The following is a 23,253-nucleotide window of genomic DNA, read 5'->3' as shown; positions in this document are numbered from 1 at the left end:
CTGAGAAGTGGTCTGTGATCACCACCTGCAGAACCACTCCTTTATTGGGGGTGTCTTGCTAATTGCCTATAATTTCCACCTGTTGTCTATCCCATTTGCACAACAGCATGTGAAATTGATTGTCACTCAGTGTTGCTTCCTAAGTGGACAGTTTGATTTCACAGAAGTGTGATTGACTTGGAGTTACATTGTGTTGTTTAAGTGTTCCCTTTATTTTTTTAAGCAGTGTACTTTCTATGTTAGAAAGTATATTATAAGTATATCGCACCCCTCGGTATATCACACATATACCAGTCCTTAAAAGGACTTTTGTGGCCCTATTAGATAGTGTTTGGTGTCCCTAACAGTCTGTCCCTGCTCCACACAGCAACCTCTCCCTACAGCGGCAAAACACAGAATGTAAAATGGCGGCCAGATCGGGTTTATTTATAAGGTAGGTGGTATGTCCATGTGCTGAAACGTCTCCATTGGCTGTCCTGTACCACCTGATGGATGTGTCACGGGTCAAAGAACATGGCGCCGGCGGACCGACCGAAACGACCACCGGGCGAACCGCAAGGCCATCTCTACCCAGGCCCTGAGCGGCTCCCTTACACCGAGATCAGGGAAGCCATTTGTTTCTGTTAATAGCCTGGGTCTCTCTGAAGAGTCCCATGCTCTGACCGCTGTAGTTCTTATGGAGGCCTGCAGGTGGCAGGGCTCCATAAGAAAATAACAAATCTGCATTCTACCGCAATTCTGGGGTGGGACATATATATATATATATATATATATATATATATATATATATATATATATATATAATTACACACACATATATAATTATCCGTTTTCGTTCCTGGCATAATTTTCCATGTGAAAGGAAAGCCAGAAATCTCACTTTGCACATCGTCACACGTGTTCATGGAGTGTTTGTAGAATTTTGAGTACGCCCGGTTTTTCCCATCGTTCCATCTTCCTGCGCTGTAATCTGCCCATTCGCCGGTTACGATATTGTGGCCACTTTGAAAATAGTAATTGGTGTCGAGCGAAGCAAGCTTTGGATGCTTCATCTGAAGTCGCTTCGTTCAAAACTTTGGAATAATACTGCACGGAGATTCGTCTCCGTACAGTATTAGAATGTATGGGCTCCGATGAGCCCAAGTTAGTTATTCACGAAGTTGCGCGTGACTTTGTTGAATAACTTTGGTTGTTGGTTTTTAAAGTGGAAAACCACTTTAAAACTTAAAACAGAACTTGCGTGACTTCTGCTCATCGGAGCTCATACATTCTAATACTGTACGGAGACTAATCTCCGTGCAGTATTATTCATCTGAAGTTGCTTCGTGATAAAACTTCGGAAGCATCCAAAGCTCGCTTCGCTCAACACTAATGGTAATCCAGCATTAGGTTTACCCAACTGATGGCACAGACCCCCATTGCCGGACAGTCAGGTGCCAAATTACTTCTCTCGCTGGCAGGATTACCATTACCGGTTCATTTCAGCGCCAATATCAATGTTAAAACCCGCCTAGCATTGATCTTCCACTTACATACAACTAGTTCATGCAGTGTGGAATTTTCTACATTTAGTAAAATAATGAACACGCATGTCCCTTCTTGGCACGGTTTTGTTTTCGAAGCCACGCCGAAATCTGCACCAGCGCCACATGTATTAACCCCAATGACTGAGGCTAATGCACGGGGAGAGGATTCTATGGTGGTTAGGGGCGTTCCTAAGGTCTCAAAAGATTCTGGGCACAAGCCCCATACATATACAGTACAGACCAAAAGTTTGGACACACCTTCTCATTCAAAGAGTTTTCTTTATTTTCATGACTATGAAAATTGTAGATTCACACTGAAGGCATCAAAACTATGAATTAACACATGTGGAATTATATACATAACAAACAAGTGTGAAACAACTGAAAATATGTCATATTCTAGGTCAGGGGTCAAGTCCTGGGGAAAAAAGTGTGGGAACTCCCCCGTCAGTGCCTCTCATCAGCCCCCCCCCCCCCGTCAGTGCCTCTCATCAGCCCCCCCCCCCCCCCCGTCAGTGCCTCTCATCAGCCCCCCCCCCCCGTCAGTGCCTCTCATCAGCCCCCCCCCCCCCCCCCGTCAGTGCCTCTCACCCCCCCCCCCCCCGTCAGTGCCTCTCATCAGCCCCCCCCCCGTCAGTGCCTCTCATCAGCCCCCCCCCGTCAGTGCCTCTCATCAGCCCCCCCCCCGTCAGTGCCTCTCATCAGCCCCCCCCCGTCAGTGCCTCTCATCAGCCCCCCCGTCAGTGCCTCTCATCAGCCCCCCCCCCCCGTCAGTGCCTCTCATCAGCCCCCCCGTCAGTGCCTCTCATCAGCCCCCCCCCCCCCGTCAGTGCCTCTCATCAGCCCCCCCCCCCCCCGTCAGTGCCTCTCATCAGCCCCCCCCCCCCGTCAGTGCCTCTCATCAGCCCCCCCCCCCCCCCGTCAGTGCCTCTCATCAGCCCCCCCCCCCCACGTCAGTGCCTCTCATCAGCCCCCCCCCCCGTCAGTGCCTCTCATCAGCCCCCCCCCCGTCAGTGCCTCTCATCAGCCCCCCCCCCGTCAGTGCCTCTCATCAGCCCCCCCCCGTCAGTGCCTCTCATCAGCCCCCCCGTCAGTGCCTCTCATCAGCCCCCCCCCCCCGTCCGTGCCTCTCATCAGTTCCCCCCCAGTGCCTATAGTATAAATAAAATATGGAAAAAAAAAACACTTACACTTACCTCTCCTGCTCCTGGACGCAGACGCTCCTCTTCTACTGCTGTAGGCTGCGCACGGAGTGACGTCACAGAGCGACTCACTCGGCTCCTGTGCGCAGCCCTCACAGCAGACAGCCGAGGACCAGGAAGGCGGCGGTGAGTACAAAGCCTTCACCGCTTCCTCCTGGTCCTTTTGCCCTGATAGGGAACGGCGTTCCTGCCATGAAAAAAGTGCAGGAACGCCGTTCCCCCTCGACTCGACCCCTGTTCTAGGTTCTTCAAAGTAGCCACCTTTTTGCTTTGATTACTGCTTTGCACACTCTTGGCATTCTCTTGATGAGCTTCAAGAGGTAGTCCCCTGAAATGGTCTTCCAACAGTCTTGAAGGAGTTTCCAGAGATGCTTAGCACTTGTTGGCCCTTTTGCCTTCACTCTGCGGTCCAGCTCACCCCAAACCATCTCGATTGGGTTCAGGTCCGGTGACTGTGGAGGCCAGGTCACCTGGCGCAGCACCCCATCACTCTCCTTCATGGTGAAATAGCCCTTACTTTCAAAGTTTTCCCAATTTTTCGGCTGACTGACTGACCTTCATTTCTTAAAGTAATGATGGCCACTCGTTTTTCTTTACTTAGCTGCTTTTTTCTTGCCATAATACAAATTCTAACAGTCTATTCAGTAGGACTATCAGCTGTGTATCCACCTGACTTCTCCTCAACGCCACTGATGGTCCCAACCCCATTTATAAGGCAAGAAATCCCACTTATTAAACCTGACAGGGCACACCTGTGAAGTGAAAACCATTTCAGGGGACTACCTCTTGAAGCTCATCAAGAGAATGCCAAGAGTGTGCAAAGCAGTAATCAAAGCAAAAGGTGGCTACTTTGAAGAACCTAGAATATGACATATTTTCAGTTGTTTCACACTTGTTTGTTATGTATATAATTCCACATGTGTTAATTCATAGTTTTGATGCCTTCAGTGTGAATCTACAATTTTCATAGTCATGAAAATAAAGAAAACTCTTTGAATGAGAAGGTGTGTCCAAACATTTGGTCTGTACTGTATGTTAAATTTTCAAACCAGCCCCAGGATTAAAGGCGTATTTGGATGAGCATTCCAATCGGTACCATCACACATACAGAAGAACACAGCACCACATACCTCTTACATCCAGTGACTCCTACTCTGATGTAGATGTTATCCTTCCTCATCTTCTCTATTCGACCCAATCCGCCATGATGGCTTCTTTGCCACACAGACTTATTAGTTTCCTCACTTTTCTATTATCTTTCCCCTTCTAGTGCCCCAATATTGTTCTCCTGCTGATACCCCCAAAACTGTGCTCCCAAATAGTATACTGGAGAAATACCACTGCCATATGGATGGTCTGCAAAGTGCTCCCAAAAGTCCCACCAATAGTAATAATTCTCTCCCAGAGTGCCTTTATTAAGAATGGTGCCCCCTAATAGTGATAATGCTTCCCAAAAGTGTCCCTATTTGTAGCAATGCCCTCGATATTGTGCCCAATATTTATAACGCCCCCACAGTACGTCCAATAGTAATAAGACCCTCCATAAGGCCCTGTAGAGTCCCCATTAGTTATAATGCCTCCTATCCTGCCCTAAGTAGTTATAATGCCCACTTTGGTACCCCCAGTAGATATAATGCTCCCCATAGTGCTCCCAATACTTAGATTTGCCCTCTAAATAGTGTTTCCAGTAGTATTCCCTATCGTGCCCTCATTAGTTATAATGCTTCTATAGTCCTCCCAGTACTTATAATGCCCCCCTGTGATGCTCCTTATAGTTATAATGCACCCGATAGTAATAATGCCCCTCTATTGTGCACCCAGCAGTTGTAATACTCCCTGTAATGCACCCAGTAGTTATACTGCCCCCTCTAGTACTCCCTGTAGATATAATGTCCCTGACGAGCATCCAGTACTGTCTCACCCGACTCCCTGTCCGTGATGCAGGCCCAGTTGCCCGCTTTTCGGCTCAGGCTCTTGGGTTGAATATGCCACCTGCGGCCTTGGCACCGGTGCACACGATCACTTCATTGCGCCACCTGAGACCTGGTGCTGGCGGTCGCGATGATGTCATCACCACTGCCTATGCCATTCTACTTTCTCATAAGCCTTAGGCCTCGTGGCCTAGGACAGTGAATGGTGGGGCAGGGGTCTATTGGCCTCCATGTCCCACCGCTGGTCAGTACATTTGGGGTACAAGCCCCGTATGTTTTGACCTAGCGATGCCCCCGACGATGGTGCAAATGGAAATCCTCTGCAGAAATCCAAGGGTCGGGCACGGGTTTTCTGCTTCGAATTCCATGGCAAAAATACATCCGTTTTTTCCGCCATTCGATCACGTCTCTGCGACTTCAGGCTGTTCTTCCGTTTGTTTTCAATGTCACTTTTATTGTTACTTTTTTATTGTTTCTTCAATGTTTCATTTTGTGTCGAGAGAGAACATTTTCTCAAAGTCACTTTGTCACATCCTCCCTCCGGTCACATCTCCCGCATGTAAATATCTGCAGCCCCAGCAGAAAAACGTCTTCCCGTTGTGCGATGTGCTGCGTCAGGGTCGCTGGGATGAGGGTGAAGGCACAAAGTGTGAGAGGCTGTTGTTTTCCATCTGCTTAGTAATCAATCCCTCCTGGAAAGTGGGATCTGGCCCGGCGAGTCTTATCTGGGAGAGAAGAGCGGGGGAGGGGTAGCGCTGGACATGGGCCAGGGCAGCCCAACACGGAGTCCTCCCAAGTCCCGGGGCTGGAGCCTTTGCCGGTGTTAAGACCAGCCAAGCAAACCACATCAGCAAAACTTTTGCAGCATGCGGGCGCCCGGATCCTGCACTAGTAGCTGAGCACGCACGAGAAATGCCGAATCGGTCCTGTGTGGGTGAGTATGGCAGCGTTCAGTACAGTGTAATGAGAAGTTCTGCAGCTTTCTCATTTTCTTTGCGGACCAGTTTGTCACCATTTTCAAGATCTCTGCTTACTTTCGGTGAAAGGGAAAATTATTTTTCATCCACAGTCCGGATCTTGTACTTCTCACAGCTGAGAGTTTGTTACAGTCATATGTTACCTGAGATGTCTACACCAGACACGCAGCCTCTGCGTGTAAACTAAAAAACTTCCATTCACTGACAGCAAGCAGCTAGGAGTAGTTACATCCCGATTTTTCTATTGCCGAGACTTGTGGTCTACTCTTGGATGATTGACCACGTTCTCCTTCTCTTCTCAGGACCACACGCTCATAGGATCGGACAACTCGCAGGACATCCAGCTCTGTGGGATGGGAATCCTCCCCGAACACTGCCTCGTAGATATTTCCACCGAAGGACAAGTCACATTAACGCCAATGAAAAACGCCAGGTAAAAGCTTCTTCTTTATACTGGACATCAGCGAGGAGAGGGTTAACTGATGGAAACCTAAAGGGACACTCTGGTAGAAGCCTTAAAACGTCCTACTTTGGGCGGCTTAAAGGGGTATTTCTATCAGGACATTTTATGTCAGGTCCCACCTCGGGGAAGAGCCCGTATCTTAAGAATCTGGCCTCAAAGTTGAATGAAGAGGGCGCTGCGCATGCGCGGCTTTCTCCATTCACTCCTATGGGAGCCAGGTGAGCGCGCTTGGCTATGTTCCGAAAGTCTCATAGCAGTGAATGGAGAGGACACCGCGCCTGTGCAGACACCCCTCCTTTCATCACTATGGGACTTCTGAAGATGGCTTAGTGAACGCTCGACTGTTTTTGGAACCCCCATAGCGGTGAACGGAGGGTCCGCATGCGCAGCTAGTTCTCCATTGAAATTCTTTAAGACAAGTGCGGCTCCCACCTCTGAGACCCGCGCCTATAGGACATTTATGACGTATGCTATTGCATCCCCTTTAATTTGGGGGGGGGGGTCACATCTGCACTGTAGCTTCTGTTAGGAACTGTGCCGGATGTGAACTGCGCCTAATGGACCCCATTGACAGCGCCCCTTGTGGTGACTCTGTGTTGTCACTCTCATAGGGATTCCTTGCGCTTTGGGGTGGAAAATGGTGTCCTACACTGGTTATTTCCTTCTGTCAGACGGCGCCTGGGAGGGATTTTTTAATCATATGCTTTTTATTTATTTTTTTAAAGGGGTTCTCCAGAATTTTGCTAATATTTTTCAACTGTTCTGTCATTTCTTAGTTTTTTTTTTTTGTTTGTTTGTTTTTTTTTAAAGCTCACAGTATGGTCGTCATAGGCGTATGTTCCCGGAAAAATCCATCTAGGATTTGACCGTAAGTTTTTCTGCGATTTCACCTTGCAGTGAAAGGGTTGAAATCTGCGGAGAAACTCCATAGAAAGAACTGACATGGTTGTTGTCACCCAGCTTTCCCAGGAACCAGGGAATTCACTGTTAACTCAGGCACAATCCCTTCGAGGGCTAGCTCAGCTGAATGTAATGATACCTTTCAGTTAGCCATCCATTGCTTTGTTCTGAATCCACATGCAAATGAGCAGTTAGGTGCACTGAGGGCGGGCCCTAATCACTTTGTCCACCCTTGCTCCTCCCTCTCCATCTCGATTGACCGGGCCGGGTTCCTGCATAGTCCTGTCACCTGGTCCTGTCAATCAAAAGGAGGAGGAGCAAGGGTGCACACATAGAGTGGCTTGGGCCCGCCCTCGGTGCACTTAACTGCTCGTTTGCCTATGGATTAAATACATTTTTTCTCCAGAATGAAGCAACGGATCATGAAGTGAAAGCCATCATTACATTCAGCTGAGCTAGCCCTACAATGCGTTGTGCGTTTTCTGGTGTCAGATTCCCTTTTAAGAAATGGCGGAAGGGTTGTCGCACAGACAAGTTGTCACTGGAACAAGGGAGTCTCCTTATAGGAAGGGGGGGGGCGAGATATTTTACTAAACTGAAGCCCCGTATTTGTGTAACTCCCCAAAAATCAGTAGTTTTTGCAAATTATAATTTTTTCACTTTTGGTTGCATTTTAACTGTTTGACCAGAAGATGGCGCTAATAGGTTGCACTTTCAAATCCTAAACGTCTCCGGCCACTAGAGGGCCTCTCGTGGGAACCTTACGGCCAGGTGACGCAGGAGATGAGAGGTAATGATCTGTGCACCCTCATTACCTGGCAGCAGTCTGCAGGTGGTTGTCTTAGAGGCTCCGGCGCTGTTAAACAGGTGGAGTAGTAGATACGACAGGCGGCAGGTGAGACGGCAGCGCGGGGCAGGTAAGTCAGGTGACTGTAGGTGCTACTGTCTGACAGTGATTGTATATGGATAGTTTATGTATATAATGTTTACTCGTCTTTCCAGTAACTATTGGCTCATTGAGATATAATATGATCTTTCACGTTAACCGCATTCTCTGCATACCTGCCGAGGGTTAAAATAAGTCGCCCCCGAGCCGTGACAAGCCAGCGCACGTCCCTCCACACACGGCCTCCTCTCCCGTTCAGTTTCCATTATACAAGACTAATGGTGCCAGGGTTTCATTCAAGATGCAGGGAAACAAGACAAAGAGCTTACAGTCTGAGAGAGCTGAGGACATGAGGGGAAGGATAATGGCACCCTAAACATACATAGTTAATGCGCAGGTGGCTTATGGTGATCGCCGCTTCTCAAAACCGTATGGTGCCGCTGATCACGGAGGGAACCAAGAATCAGGTTGATCCGATCATCATGATTTCCAGTATCCCGCCAAGATATTAGTTTGGCAGCAAAATCGATAGGAAAGGATGACAAAAAGAATTAATTGGTCAGGGAAGAGCGTTCTAGAGGGTAGGGGCAGCCCGAGAGAAGTCAGGACGTGGAGCGTACAACGAAGAGCGGGACACAGTGCTCAGTGCCTGTCACTGGATAATCTGAAAACCCTCTATCCGTTACGACTCGCTTATGTTTCTCTTAGGGTCCATTCACACGTCCGTAAGTGTTTTGCGGATCCGCAAAACACGGACACCTGCAATGTGCGATCCGCAATTTGCGGATCCGCACATCAGACCCTATAATAGAAAATGCCATTTTTTCCAGGAACGAAATTGCGGATCCCAAAAAAACGGATGCGGATCCTGAAAAAACGGATGCGGATCCAGGAAATGTGGATTTGCATCCGTTCCAGCCCCATTGAAAGTGAATGGGTCCGCAAATTGCGGAATGAATGCGGACCCAAATTACAGACGTGTGAATGGACCCTTAACCTGGTTTTAGGGGGTGGCAAACTGGGCACTTGCCTGGGGCCTCTCTTGATGAAGGGAAACCACAGGAGCAAGCTAAAGCCACCCTGTTGTATTATGCGTGGTATGCTGGTATTATTTGGGGTTTGCAGTATTTATATGGGATTTATATGAACGTATTATATGGACTCTTTAGGACCCGATTCAGACGGCAGTAATTTCTCTCAGTGGGCTCTCCGGCCCGCACCAATTAAAGGGGTCAGACACCTGTGCCATCTCCTCATACAGCTGATCGGTGGGGGTGTCAGACCCCTGCCGATCTGATATTGATGACCTATCCCGAGGATGTACATACATTACATTACCTATCCTGTACTGATCCTCAGTTATAGGCCTCATGCACACGACAGTATTTTTTCACGGTCCGCAAAACGGGGTTCAGTTTTTCCGTGACCGTTTTTTCGTCCGTGGGTCTTCCTTGATTTTTGGAGGATCCACGGACATGAAAAAACAGTCGTTTTGGTGTCCGCCTGGCCGTGCGGAGCCAAACGGATCCGTCCTGAATTACAATGCAAGTCAATGGGGACGGATCCGTTTGACGTTGACACAATATGGTGCAATTTCAAACGGATCCGTCCCCCATTGACTTTCAATGTAAAGTCAGGAGTTAATATACCATAGGATCAGAGTTTTCTCCAATCCGATGGTATATTTTAACTTGAATATAAAGTAATGTCGCACTAAAATGAGGTGAAGATCCAACAGAGGTGCTACCCACTAACAGACTACACCCAGTCTGATAAAAGTGAATATAATAAAGAAATAGAAGTGGGGCACTCTCTAAAGTACAGGGATCTTTTATTAACGTGAAATACAATAAAATGGACAATGTATAATATATAATAAAATTCAACAATATTCAAAACAGCAGAGGATAAATCAAAGCGGTGAGAGTTCAACGGTAGATAAAACCTAAAATAAAAACAGCATAAATATAGATCCCCATATATGAATATTTAAAAAAGATAAATTCGAATATTCAATAATAATCAGATACATTTTCAGATAAATATTCTTATAAATATTCGTAAAAATCTTATTGGACACTAATGGTAACTGGATGCGTTTTTGTGCTTGTCGAATATTTGAAAAATTAATAGGTAAAATATTCGATAAATAATTGTTGGCTTTCGATTATGACCAGTCTCTAATATACATGAGTAAGTAGTCAATGCAAAGTTTTTGTAGTAGAGATGATCGTGAACTGCCGAATATTATAGTCGGCTTGCAGAATAGTCTTTTAGCACATGTGTATGATGGTGCCCGAAGTTTCAAGCGTGTATAGTTTCCAATGCTTTGGACAGACGATATTTTAGACTGCTAATAAGCACAGCGGCGTCCCGCTGTATTTAGTTGCAAAGCGATCGCTTATATAGGATATTCTTACCAGGAGATCTTTTTACACTGGACGGTGAGCCCTCGACTCGGCATACTTTCCTTTGCGGTTCCGGTCTCAAGGGCTATCAGTTGAAATTCAAATTTTCGCGCCAATTGAAATGTTTGCTGCACGCGGTCTTAATGTCTTCCGTATGGCAGTACTTTCTTAATTTGGCAATTCATATGATAATGTCCAGGTCTCCTCGGTCTCGCAATATCCTTACTTTCCTTGATGGGGGGGATTAGCGCCGGACGCGTTTCGGGGATTTAAGACAATGACCCCTTCCTCAGTGGTTAACATCCCCCTTCTGATATTCCGCTTTTATAGTGAATCAAGAATGTATAAAGGACTGGTCAGGAGTTCCAATTTTTTAGGGATTGGGATCTATAAATATTTTTCCACCTTTAAAAGTGTATATTAATAAAAAGTCATAATAACAATAAATTACATGAAGAAACTTACATAAAATTGTTCACCAACTCCCTTGGGGTTGCATGGTGTAAAAAACGCACTGATGTCGCATGCGGTTTTAATGCGTTTCCAGTGCGTTTTTTCTAAAAATAAAATATTTCCAATTTTTTTTTTCAAAGGAATAAATTCTCAAGCCTCTTACAGTAATTCAGAGAACATAAAAACATTAAAAACATTACGTGGGTATTTCTCTGGATGCCAATAAGTTACATAAAAGATCTTTCATACAGTTATTCAACATCCCCTTTAGGGTCACATAGTATAAAAAACGCACCGGTATCGCATGCGGTTTTGATGCGTTTCCGGTGCGTTTTTTCTGGAAATTAGGTATTTTTCCAGAGTGTTCATTTTCAAGCCCTTTACAGTAATTTGGGAACATAAAAATATTAAAACCATTATGTGAATATTTCTTCATAGCTAATGTAGAATTAATGGATGAGGGCCAAGTGTAGAGGAAAAACTGGACGAATTTTAAAATATCGTCCAGTTGGTCGCCAAGTGGCGCCCATCCTATAGAAAACCGAATAGTTCAAAGTCTGCGTTCAGGCCTAACGGTTGTAATGTATTTAATTAAAAAATTTGCTTTGTTTCTAAACGGGACATTTTCTCTACATGGTTCCCTCCTCTCCAATCCTTTTGTACTTTATCAATTGCTGTAAATCTCAGACATGAAGGGTCTTGATTATGTGTTATTTTAAAATGATATGATAGAGAATGGTTTTCAAAGCCCTTCTTTATATTGCCAACATGTTCTGCAATACGTTTTTTCAACATTCAACACTTTAACTTGAAGCGCCCCCATCACCATGGGAACGCCTCTATGTTAGAATATACCATCGGATTTGAGTTACATCGTGAAACTCAGATCCGACAGTATATTCTAACACAGAGGCGTTCCCATAGTGATGGGGACGCTTCTAGTTAGAATATACTACGAACTGTGTACATGACTGCTGCCTGGCAGCACCCGATCTTTTACAGGGGGCTGTGATCAGCACAATTAACCCTTCAGGTGCCGCACCTGAAGGGGTTAATTGTGCGTATCATAGCCCCCTATAAGAGATCAGGGGCTTCCAGGCAGCAGGGGTCAGACCCCCCCTCCCTCCCCAGTTTGAATATCATTGGTGGGCAGTGTGCGGCCCCCCCGCCCCCCCTCTATTGTAATATCATTGGTGGCCAGTGTGCGGCCTCCGTTGGCCCCCCCTCCCCCCCTCTATTGTAATTTCATTGGTGGCCAGTGTGCAGCCTCCCCTCTCTCCCCCCTGCCCAATCATTGGTGGCAGCGGAGATTCCGATCGGAGTCCCAGTTTAATCGCTCTGGGGCTCCGATCGGTAGCCATGGCAACCAGGACGCTACTGCAGGCCTGGTTGCCATGGTTACTTAGCAATATTAGAAGCATCATACTTACCTGCTGGCTGCTGCGCTGTCTGTGTCCGGCCAGGAGCTCCTCCTACTGGTAAGTGACAGGTCTGTGCGGTGCATTGCTTAATGATCTGTCACTTACCAGTAGGAGGAGCTCCCGGACACAGACAGAGCAGCAGCCAGCAGGTAAGTATGATGCTTCTAATATTGTAATATTGCTAAGTAACCATGGCAACCAGGCCTGCAGTAGCATCCTGGTTGCCATGGTTACCGATCGGAGCCCCAGAGCGATTAAACTGGGACTCCGATCGGAATCTCCGCTGCCACCAATGATCGGGCAGGGGGGGGAGAGGGAGGCCGCACACTGGCCACCAATGAAATTACAATAGGGGGGGAGGGGGCCGACGGAGGGGAGGGTGGGGGAGGGGAGGCCGCACACTGGCCACCAATGATATTCAAACTGGCAAGGGATGGGGGTCTGCCCCCTGCTGCCTGGCAGCCCCTGATCTCTTATAGGGGGCTATGATATGCACAATTAACCCCTCAGGTGCAGCACCTGAGGGGTTAATTGTGCGGATGACAGCCCCCTGTAAGAGATCGGGTGCTGCCAGACAGCAGGGGGCAGTCATGTACACAGTTCGTAGTATATTCTAACTAGAAGCGTCCCCATCACCATGGGAACGCCTCTGTGTTAGAATATACTGTCGGATATGAGTTTTCACGAAGTGAAAACTCATCTCTGAAAAAGCTTTTATGCAGACGGATCTTCGGATCCGTCTGTATGAAAGTAACCTACGGCCACGGACGCGGATGCCAATCTTGTGTGCATCCGTGTTCTTTCACGGACCCATTGACTTGAATGGGTCCGTGAACCGTTGTCCGTCAAAAAAATAGGACAGGTCATATTTTTTTGATGGACAGGAAACACGGATCACGGATGCGGCTGCAAAACGGTGCATTTTCCGATTTTTCCACGGACCCATTGAAAAAAAAACGGAAAACGACACATTGGCCACGGATGCACACAACGGTCGTGTGCATGAGGCCATATACTGTATTATACTCCAGAGCTGCACTCACTATTCTGCTGGTGGAGTCACTGTGTACATACATTACATATCCTGTACTGATCCTGAGTTACATCCTGTATTATACTCCAGAGCTGCACTCACTATTCTGCTGGTGCAGTCACTGTGTACATACATTACATATCCTGTACTGATCCTGAGTTACATCCTGTATTATACTCCAGAGCTGCACTCACTATTCTGCTGGTGGAGTCACTGTGTACATACATTACATATCCTGTACTGATCCTGAGTTACATCCTGTATTATACTCCAGAGCTGCACTCACTATTCTGCTGGTGCAGTCACTGTGTACATACATTACATATCCTGTACTGATCCTGAGTTACATCCTGTATTATACTCCAGAGCTGCACTCACTATTCTGCTGGTGCAGTCACTGTGTACATACATTACATTACTTATCCTGTACTGATCCTGAGTTACATCCTGTATTATACTCCAGAGCTGCACTCACTATTCTGCTGGTGCAGTCACTGTGTACATACATTACATTACTTATCCTGTACTGATCCTCAGTTATAGGCCTCATGCACACAGACTTTTTTTTTGCGGTCCGCAAAAACTGTTTCCGTCGTTCCGTGATCCGTGTCCGTTTTTTCATCCGTGGGTCTTCCTTGATTTTTGGAGGATCCACGGACATGAAAAGTGAAAAAAATAAAATAAGTCAAGTTTGCATTGAAAATGATAAGAAAAATGGACACGGACCACGGACGCGGATGACTATCTTGTGTGCATCCGTGATTTTTCACGGACCCATTGACTTGAATGGGTCCGTGAACCGTTGTCCGTGAAAAAAATAGGACTGGAAAAACGGATCACGGACGCGGAAGCCAAACAGTGCATTTTCCGATTTTTCCACGGACCCGTTGAAAGTCAATGGGTCAGCGAAAAAAAAACGGAAAACGGAACAACGGCCGCGGATGAACACACAACGGTCGTGTGCATAAGGCCATATACTGTATTATACTCCAGAGCTGCACTCACTATTCTGCTGGTGCAATCACTGTGTACATACATTACATTACTTATCCTGTACTGATCCTGAGTTACATCCTGTATTATACTCCAGAGCTGCACTCACTATTCTGCTGGTGGAGTCACTGTGTACATACATTACTTATCCTGTACTGATCCTGAGTTACATCCTGTATTATACTCCAGAGCTGCACTCACTATTCTGCTCTAGCTAGTTCAGGCTCTTTGCACTCTGGGAAGTGTAACCCAGGTGCAGTAGGGTCAGCAGATACTAGAATACATGTGATTGCACCTCTCATTATACGACCAGACGATGTGTAATTGCAGTTTGTGGACTTCATTAATAATGTGACACAATCTGTTATGTGAATATGTTCTGTAGGTGTGCAGTAGTGGGCGTGCTCTGTAGGTGTACAGTAGTGGGCGTGCTCTGTAGGTGTACAGGGTGTACAGTAGTGGGCGTGCTCTGTAGGTGTACAGTAGTGGGCGTGCTCTGTAGGTGTACAGGGTGTACAGTAGTGGGCGTGCTCTGTAGGTGTACAGTAGTGGGCGTGCTCTGTAGGTGTACAGGGTGTACAGTAGTGGGCGTGCTCTGTAGGTGTACAGTAGTGGGCGTGCTCTGTAGGTGTACAGGGTGTACACTAGTGGGCGTGCTCTGTAGGTGTACACTAGTGGGCGTGCTCTGTAGGTGTACACTAGTGGGCGTGCTCTGTAGGTGTACACTAGTGGGCGTGCTCTGTAGGTGTACACTAGTGGGCGTGCTCTGTAGGTGTACACTAGTGGGCGTGCTCTGTAGGTGTACACTAGTGGGCGTGCTCTGTAGGTGTACACTAGTGGGCGTGCTCTGTAGGTGTACACTAGTGGGCGTGCTCTGTAGGTGTACACTAGTGGGCGTGCTCTGTAGGTGTACACTAGTGGGCGTGCTCTGTAGGTGTACACTAGTGGGCGTGCTCTGTAGGTGTACACTAGTGGGCGTGCTCTGTAGGTGTACACTAGTGGGCGTGCTCTGTAGGTGTACACTAGTGGGCGTGCTCTGTAGGTGTACACTAGTGGGCGTGCTCTGTAGGTGTACACTAGTGGGCGTGCTCTGTAGGTGTACACTAGTGGGCGTGCTCTGTAGGTGTACACTAGTGGGCGTGCTCTGTAGGTGTACACTAGTGGGCGTGCTCTGTAGGTGTACACTAGTGGGCGTGCTCTGTAGGTGTACACTAGTGGGCGTGCTCGGTAGGTGTACACTAGTGGGCGTGCTCGGTAGGTGTACACTAGTGGGCGTGCTCGGTAGGTGTACACTAGTGGGCGTGCTCGGTAGGTGTACACTAGTGGGCGTGCTCGGTAGGTGTACACTAGTGGGCGTGCTCGGTAGTCATGTAATGATGGGGGATGGGCTCAGACAAACCCCTTCTCCTCCCCATAATTGCCGGGGTTTTAATGCCACGCTCATGCAGTAAGGGGGCTGCAGCGCTGTATTATGAAATTTCCCTTGTTCTATGTGGGCATCTGTCATGTATGCTTCACACCAGATGATGGCGCTGCCCTCCAGTATTGCCCCTGATGACAGCGCTCCGCATTACCTCTCTGACCCTGGAGGGAGCCCTATGCATTGCTTTAATCACAGGATCCTGCACCACCAGGGGGCAGCAGCGATTGATGACTGTTTTTTGTTTTGCAGGACGTTAGTAAATGGCTCCGTGGTCACCCAGCCCACCCAGCTGCAGCACGGGGACCGCATTCTCTGGGGCAACAATCACTTTCTGAGGTACATATTCACGGTCACTCCCATCATCCTGGATTTCCAAATCCCTTCCTGTATGAAATGTGCAGACATGGCATCACAAGCCGGCACATCTCCATGGCCACAAACTGCATTGTCACAGCAGAGGGTTTGCTACAGTTATATTGAATCAATCCTTTGCTAAATGCATCAACTGCATGACTCGTTCCTGTGCTGATAGTTTGTTACAATGTGTCAGCGCAGATACATTTTGCGGTTTATCATGTCCTACCTGAATATTGCATACCCAACACAATCCTTGCCAGAATCTTCAGTGTCTGACCCCAGCACTGTACAGTCCAGATATTATCTCGCAACGGATCCAATTGTAGCAAACCCTTCCCTGTGAGAAGTATTAGGACTTTATCCCTTAGGACCCTCACCTGACGGGAGAGCGGGTGTCCCCTGACCTCTGATCTGCTTTGTCCGATGCAGGGAGGGATTTTCACGACCCTGTCCCTTTTTAGTCCATGACATTTGGAGCAAGCAGAGGTAGGGTCCCCATCTCTCTGACATTTATGGAAAGCCCCTTTAATCCTATGCCTTATGCTGATCTCGCAGGATAAGTTTACCAAAGAAGAAGAAGGCGGATCGGGAGGACGAGGAGCGGGATACCAGTATGCGCAACAGCAGCAGCTTCGAGCAACTGGACGCCGACGGGGACTCCTCCAGTGAGGTGTCCAGCGAGGTCAACTTCAACTATGAGTACGCCCAGATGGAGGTCATGATGAAGGCTCTGGGAAATAACGGTAAATAAGATCCCTGCGGCTTATAATAGTCCAGCAGTGTTATTTAAGGAGCCCTGCGGCTTATAATAGTCCAGCAGTGTTATATGAGGAGCCCTGCGGCTTATAATAGTCCAGCAGTGTTATATGAGGAGCCCTGCGGCTTATAATAGTCCAGCAGTGTTAGAAGAGGAGCCCTGCAGCTTATAATAGTCCAGCAGTGTTATATAAGGAGCCCTGCGGCTTATAATAGTCCAGCAGTGTTATATAAGGAGCCCTGCGGCCTATAATAGTCCAGCAGTGTTATATGAAGAGCCCTGCGGCTTATAATAGTCCAGCAGTGTTATATGAGGAGCCCTGCGGCTTATAATAGTCCAGAAGTGTTATATAAGGAGCCCTGCGGCTTATAATAGTCCAGCAGTGTTATATGAGGAGCCCTGCGGCTTATAATAGTCCAGCAGTGTTATATGAGGAGCCCTGCGGCTTATAATAGTCCAGCAGTGTTATATGAGGAGCCCTGCAGCTTATAATAGTCCAGCAGTGTTATATGAGGAGCCCTGCGGCCTATAATAGTCCAGCAGTGTTATATGAGGAGCCCTGCGGCTTATAATAGTCCAGCAGTGTTATATAAGGAGCCCTGCGGCCTATAATAGTCCAGCAGTGTTATGAGGAGCCCTGCGGCTTATAATAGTCCAGCAGTGTTATGAGGAGCCCTGCGGCTTATAATAGTCCAGCAGTGTTATATGAGGAGCCCTGCGGCTTATAATAGTCCAGCAGTGTTATATGAGGAGCCCTGCGGCTTATAATAGTCCAGCAGTGTTATATGAGGAGCCCTGCGGCTTATAATAGTCCAGCAGTGTTATATGAGGAGCCCTGCGGCTTATAATAGTCCAGCAGTGTTATATGAGGAGCCCTGCGGCTTATAATAGTCCAGCAGTGTTATATGAGGAGCCCTGCAGCTTATAATAGTCCAGCAGTGTTATATGAGGAGCCCTGCGGCTTATAATAGTCCAGCAGTGTTATATAAGGAGCCCTGCGGCCTATAATAGTCCAGCAGTGTTATATGAGGAGCCCTGCGGCTTATAATAGTCCAGCAGTGTTAGAAGAGGAGCTCTGCAGCTTATAATAGTCCAGCAGTGTTATATGAGGAGCCCTGCGGCTTATAATAGTCCAGCAGTGTTATATGAGGAGCCCTGCGGCTTATAATAGTCCAGCAGTGTTATATGAGGAGCCCTGCGGCTTATAATAGTCCAGCAGTGTTATATGAGGAGCCCTGCGGCTTATAATAGTCCAGCAGTGTTATATGAGGAGCCCTGCGGCTTATAATAGTCCAGCAGTGTTATATAAGGAGCTCTGCGGCTTATAATAATCCAGCAGTGTTATATGAGGAGCCCTGCGGCTTATAATAGTCCAGCAGTGTTATATGAGGAGCCCTGCGGCTTATAATAGTCCAGCAGTGTTATATAAGGAGCCCTGCGGCTTATAATAGTCCAGCAGTGTTAGAAGAGGAGCCCTGCGGCTTATAATAGTCCAGCAGTGTTATATAAGGAGCCCTGCGGCTTATAATAGTCCAGCAGTGTTATATGAGGAGCCCTGCGGCTTATAATAGTCCAGCAGTGTTAGAAGAGGAGCCCTGCGGCTTGTAATAGTCCAGCAGTGTTATATAAGGAGCCCTGCGGCTTATAATAGTCCAGCAGTGTTATATGAGGAGCCCTGCGGCTTATAATAGTCCAGCAGTGTTATATGAGGAGCCCTGCGGCTTATAATAGTCCAGCAGTGTTAGAAGAGGAGCCCTGCGGCTTATAATAGTCCAGCAGTGTTAGAAGAGGAGCCCTGCGGCTTATAATAGTCCAGCAGTGTTAGAAGAGGAGCTCTGCGGCTTATAATAATCCAGCAGTGTTATATGAGGAGCCCTGCGGCTTATAATAGTCCAGTAATGTCCCTGCAGCCATTGTCCTCTCCTTGTTTCCATGTCTGACTGACCTCTCCTTGGCCTCCTGTAGATCCCATGCAATCCTTGCTGCAGACCATGGAGCAGCAGCATGAAGAGGAGAAGCGCACAGCGCTGGAGCGCCAGAGGCTGATGTACGAGCATGAGCTGGAGCAGCTGCGCAGGAGGCTGTCCCCAGAAAAGCAGCATTATCGCAGCTTCGACAGGTTCTCCTTTGGGTCACCCAATGCCCAACAGCGCATCAGGCAGTGGACTGAAGAGAGGTGAGGCCACAGGAGTCTATCACAGGCCCCGAAACCAAATCTTTACCGGTTCTGTGACCGGGAAGTCATTGTGCCCTCTGAGGCGTCAGGCCCAGGTGGGACTTCTACCTTTGCACCAACTATAGTTATGCCCCCTGCCCATTGACTTCAATGGGCACTGGGTAATACTACTTTTTTTTAGTGCTCCAAGGGGTAACCTCCTTCCCCATTATTCCTGCCTGGCAGTGGCCGACCTACTCTCCCCATAATTCTTATTACCTTTGAAGTGGCTCTCTTTAGGCTAGGTGCACGGTTACACAGATGTAGCAGAGCTCCGTTTGTACTTTTTCTCTAAGGGAGGTGATGCTACATCACAGCTTATCCAAGCTCCGGGAACAGATCGCCAAAGCAAACATGTACGTCCAAGAGGCCAATTTCATTGCTGATGAGATGGACAAGAGGACAGAGTACAAAGTGACCCTACAGATCCCCGCGTCCAGCCTGAACGCCAACAGGAAGGTAGGTTTTCCCCACATGGACCTTTTTATCTCATTCTCCTTTTCGTAACCTACTACCAGGGTTGTAGGAGGCAGATGGGAGAGAGCGTGACTACAGGATCCGACTCTGTTGTCTGTTACCATGGACACGTCTGGGACGTTTTTCAAAGTTGCTTTGTTTTCATTTTTAGATGCATTGGGGCAATTACAAATGTTGCTTTGGTCAGGAGATAAGAGATACACATAGTAACGTAGTAATATAGTTTGTACCGCTGAAAGAAAAAGCCCTCTGTCTATCCAGTTCGGCCTGTTATCCTGCAAGTTGATCCAGAGGAAGGAAAAAAAAAAACCTGTGAGGTAGAAGCCAATTTTCCCCACTTTAGGGGAATAAACAATTCCTTCCCGACTCCAATCAGGCATCAGAATAACTCCCTGGATCAACGACCCCTCTCTAGTAGCTATAGCCTGTAATATTATTACACTCCAGGCTTTCCTTCTGCGCCCTGCCGTGTGCCCGTACAGCAGTTTACGACCACATATGGGGTGTTTCTGTAAACTACAGAATCAGGGCCATAAATATTAAGTTTTGTTTGGCTGTTAACCCTTGCTTTGTAACTGGAAATAAATTATTAAAATGGAAAATCTATTCCAAAAAAAAAAAAGAAATACATCCAGGCCCAGCTTGAACTCTTTTAGTGAACTCACCATCACCACCTCCAGTTCCATAGTCTCACTGCTCTTACCGTAAAGAATCCTCTTCTATGTTTGTGTAGAAACCTTCTTTTCTCTAGACGTACCTGAGCCGTCAGATGACATGAATAAAGAAAAAAACGGACTGTGACAGATTTGGTTTTTTGTGTGTTTAGGGTTTTTTTTGTGGGGGAGAGAAGGAGGAAGCGTAGTTCCGAGCTGATGGAGGTAGTAGTCAGCTCATTCTCCTACTTATTGGTGCATGAAAGTTTTTTGCAAATGCGCTCTTAAATCAATAGGGTTTGGTAAAAGTCTGCCACCCCCCCCCCCCCAGACACACTGCCTACATCAGGGCACCTAAGTCCTTCTGATTTTTCCTGCAGCGTGGTGAAGTTCTGAGTGAACCCGCCATCCAAGTGAGGAGGAAAGGGAAAGGCAAACAGATCTGGTCCCTGGAGAAGCTGGAGAACCGTCTGGTAGACATCCGAGACCTCTACCAAGAGTGGAAAGCGTGCGAAGATGACAGTCCTGTAAGTGACGGAGTAACGTTTTATTTCACTGCCTCCTTTTCAGCAGAAATGTTATAGCCGTATAGACCTGAAAGGAAAAAAAAAAACGTATTTAAAGGAGTTTCGCCAGTAGAAAAAACAGAGTGCAATCTGTCCTCTGGATGGATCACCAGTATCTGATCGGTGGGGGAGATCTCGCTGCAGTGACAACACGTTCATCGGTCACATGGCACATTGAAGTGAATGGGACTGAGCTGCGTTACCAAGCACAGCCACTATGCTATGTATGGCGCTGTGCTTGGTAAGCACAGAGAAGGCGGTGTGCTGATCGGCGGGGGTCTCGGGTGACCTATCCAGAAGATAGTCAGAAAATAGGACCATGGCACTCTGCTTGAAGTTTAGATTCTTAGGTTCATTTATTCCATCCAGTTCATTTACAAGGCACGGACCAAAGTGTGGGTCCTAACCGGACCTTGATCATGGCCTGAGTGTGGAGTGAAGCAGGGAGATGCTGGATGTCGGCGTTCCTACCCTACCTGTGGAGTGCCAACCATTGCTTTATTGACTATACAGACAATAGGTCATCAGTATTAAATCCTTGGAAAACCCTTTTAATGCTGTCCCACTCTCTGGAGCCCAATAAACTAGCTGAGGGTTGGATCTGTGCTCTCCCTGTGTTCTCCCTGTGTTCTCCCTGTGCTCTCCCTGTGTTCTCCCTGTGTTCTCCCTGTGTTCTCCCTGTGTTCTCCCTGTGTTCTCCCTGTGTTCTCCCTGTGTTCTCCCTGTGTTCTCCCTGTGTTCTCCCTGTGTTCTCCCTGTGTTCTCCCTGTGTTCTCCCTGTGTTCTCCCTGTGTTCTCCCTGTGTTCTCCCTGTGTTCTCCCTGTGTTCTCCCTGTGTTCTCCCTGTGCTCTCCCTGTGCTCTCCCTGTGTTCTCCCTGTGCTCTCCCTGTGCTCTCCCTGTGCTCTCCCTGTGCTCTCCCTGTGCTCTCCCTGTGCTCTCCCTGTGCTCTCCCTGTGCTCTCCCTGTGCTCTCCCTGTGCTCTCCCTGTGCTCTCCCTGTGCTCTCCCTGTGCTCTCCCTGTGCTCTCCCTGTGCTCTCCCTGTGCTCTCCCTGTGCTCTCCCTGTGCTCTCCCTGTGCTCTCCCTGTGCTCTCCCTGTGCTCTCCCTGTGCTCTCCCTGGCTTCGTAGTTGTGTTTTTTTCAGTGGGTGCAGAGATTCTGAAAAGCAAATTTTTGAGATTAGTAAAAAAACACGAAATCCCGAATAAAACATCTTCAAGGTTATTATACGACAGCCTTTTCTCACTGTTTTCTGCAGGTGATCAGGGCGTACTTCCGCCGTGCCGACCCTTTCTATGACGAGCAGGAGAATCACAGTCTCATTGGGGTTGCCAATGTATTTTTGGAGTCCCTCTTCCATGATGTGAAGCTGCAGTATGCGGTCCCCATCATCAATCAGAAAGGAGAGGTGAGGACGCTCTACACTACTACTTTCATGCAGCTCTAGGCAGAAGCTTTAGAAAATGCGCATCCCTAAAGAAGGCAATGTCCGTGGTGCCCCATCCCTCCATGATGGCGTGTACACAGCTCTTATTGCTGGTCCAGTCCTTCCCCAGCGACCAGACAATGCACTTACCTTACTGTCCTCTGCACAGATCTCAGGGCGTCTGCACGTGGAGGTTGTCCGTATCAGTGGGGACATCGATGAGCGGATAGCCGGTGGCGAGGACGGAGATGCATCCAGCGACAGCAAAACTCAGGAGCGCAAGCTAGTCTGTATGGTGAGTAGGGCAGAAGTGCGCTTTCATGATGGCTGCCACTCCTTTGCTGCTGAAAAATTGTGGCCCTTCTGCTATCGGAATGCTGTACAGCTATATGCTTCTGTGATGTCTGCACGCTGCTTTCCTGAAATACTCTGTGCTGCTGAAAGGCTCTGCTCTTTCCCGTATATAACTCTCAGTCTGCAACATCCCAAAATATCAGCCTGAAATGTTTTGTGCTGCTGTGGGATTCTGCTGCTTCCAGTGTGTAGCCCTCGGTCTACAACCTCTGAAAAAGTTCCGGACACCCCTCTCCTGAAATGCTCTGTGCTGCTTGTGGAACCTGCTCTTAGCAGTATATAACCCTCGGTCTACCACCTTCCAAAAGAGCGGCTCATCCCTTCTCCTAAAATACTCTGTGCCCCTGCTCTTTCCAGTATGTAACTCCCAGACTGTAACCTTCCAAAAGATCAGCACATTTCTCCTCTAAAATGCTCTGTGCTGCTGTGTGGGCCCCTGATTATTACACCATGTAGCCGTCCAAAAAGATGGCTACACCTCTCTCCTGAAACAATCTGTGCTGCTGTGAAGACCCTACCCCTTTAACTCTGTCTGTGAACTCCCATATCCAGCTGGATGACGTTCATTATACCCATCCACCCAGTGCTCCCCATTTGTACTGATAGAGGCCGCTGCGATATAGGCGTCGTCCATTTTGCTCGGCAGCAGAGATGGACCGTTACATAGAGGACTTACGATTTTTTTTTTTACACTGGCTTTTCAACCGCTTTGTTACTTCCAGTGGTCGTCCTCCGCCTGTCGGCCTGTGACTCTCTTGACGCTCTTTGTATGAGACACTTAAGGCAGCGGCGTCCTTGCTGATGTTGCGGATATTTCCTCTGTTCCCGTAA

At 47.8% G+C, this 23,253-nt stretch overlaps 1 protein-coding gene across 2 annotated transcripts in view; it reads left to right on the top strand.

Annotated features, from left to right (window-relative positions):
* Positions 1–23,253, top strand: part of KIF13B (kinesin family member 13B) — a 156,259-nt gene that overhangs the window by 70,452 nt on the left and 62,554 nt on the right. For both annotated transcript variants that reach the window (XM_040427155.1, XM_040427156.1), the window contains exons 14-21: positions 5,939–6,069; positions 15,866–15,952; positions 16,529–16,716; positions 18,696–18,906; positions 19,242–19,404; positions 20,456–20,602; positions 21,901–22,050; positions 22,238–22,363. In XM_040427155.1, coding sequence (XP_040283089.1) covers positions 5,939–6,069; positions 15,866–15,952; positions 16,529–16,716; positions 18,696–18,906; positions 19,242–19,404; positions 20,456–20,602; positions 21,901–22,050; positions 22,238–22,363 — 1,203 coding nt within the window. The remainder of the gene's footprint in view (positions 1–5,938; positions 6,070–15,865; positions 15,953–16,528; positions 16,717–18,695; positions 18,907–19,241; positions 19,405–20,455; positions 20,603–21,900; positions 22,051–22,237; positions 22,364–23,253) is intronic.

The sequence above is a fragment of the Bufo bufo genome, chromosome 4 (assembly GCF_905171765.1).
Source record: "Bufo bufo chromosome 4, aBufBuf1.1, whole genome shotgun sequence".
NCBI lineage: Eukaryota > Metazoa > Chordata > Amphibia > Anura > Bufonidae > Bufo > Bufo bufo.
The sequence above is the reverse complement of the archived record's forward strand: the minus strand, read 5'-3'. Positions and strand labels throughout refer to the sequence as shown.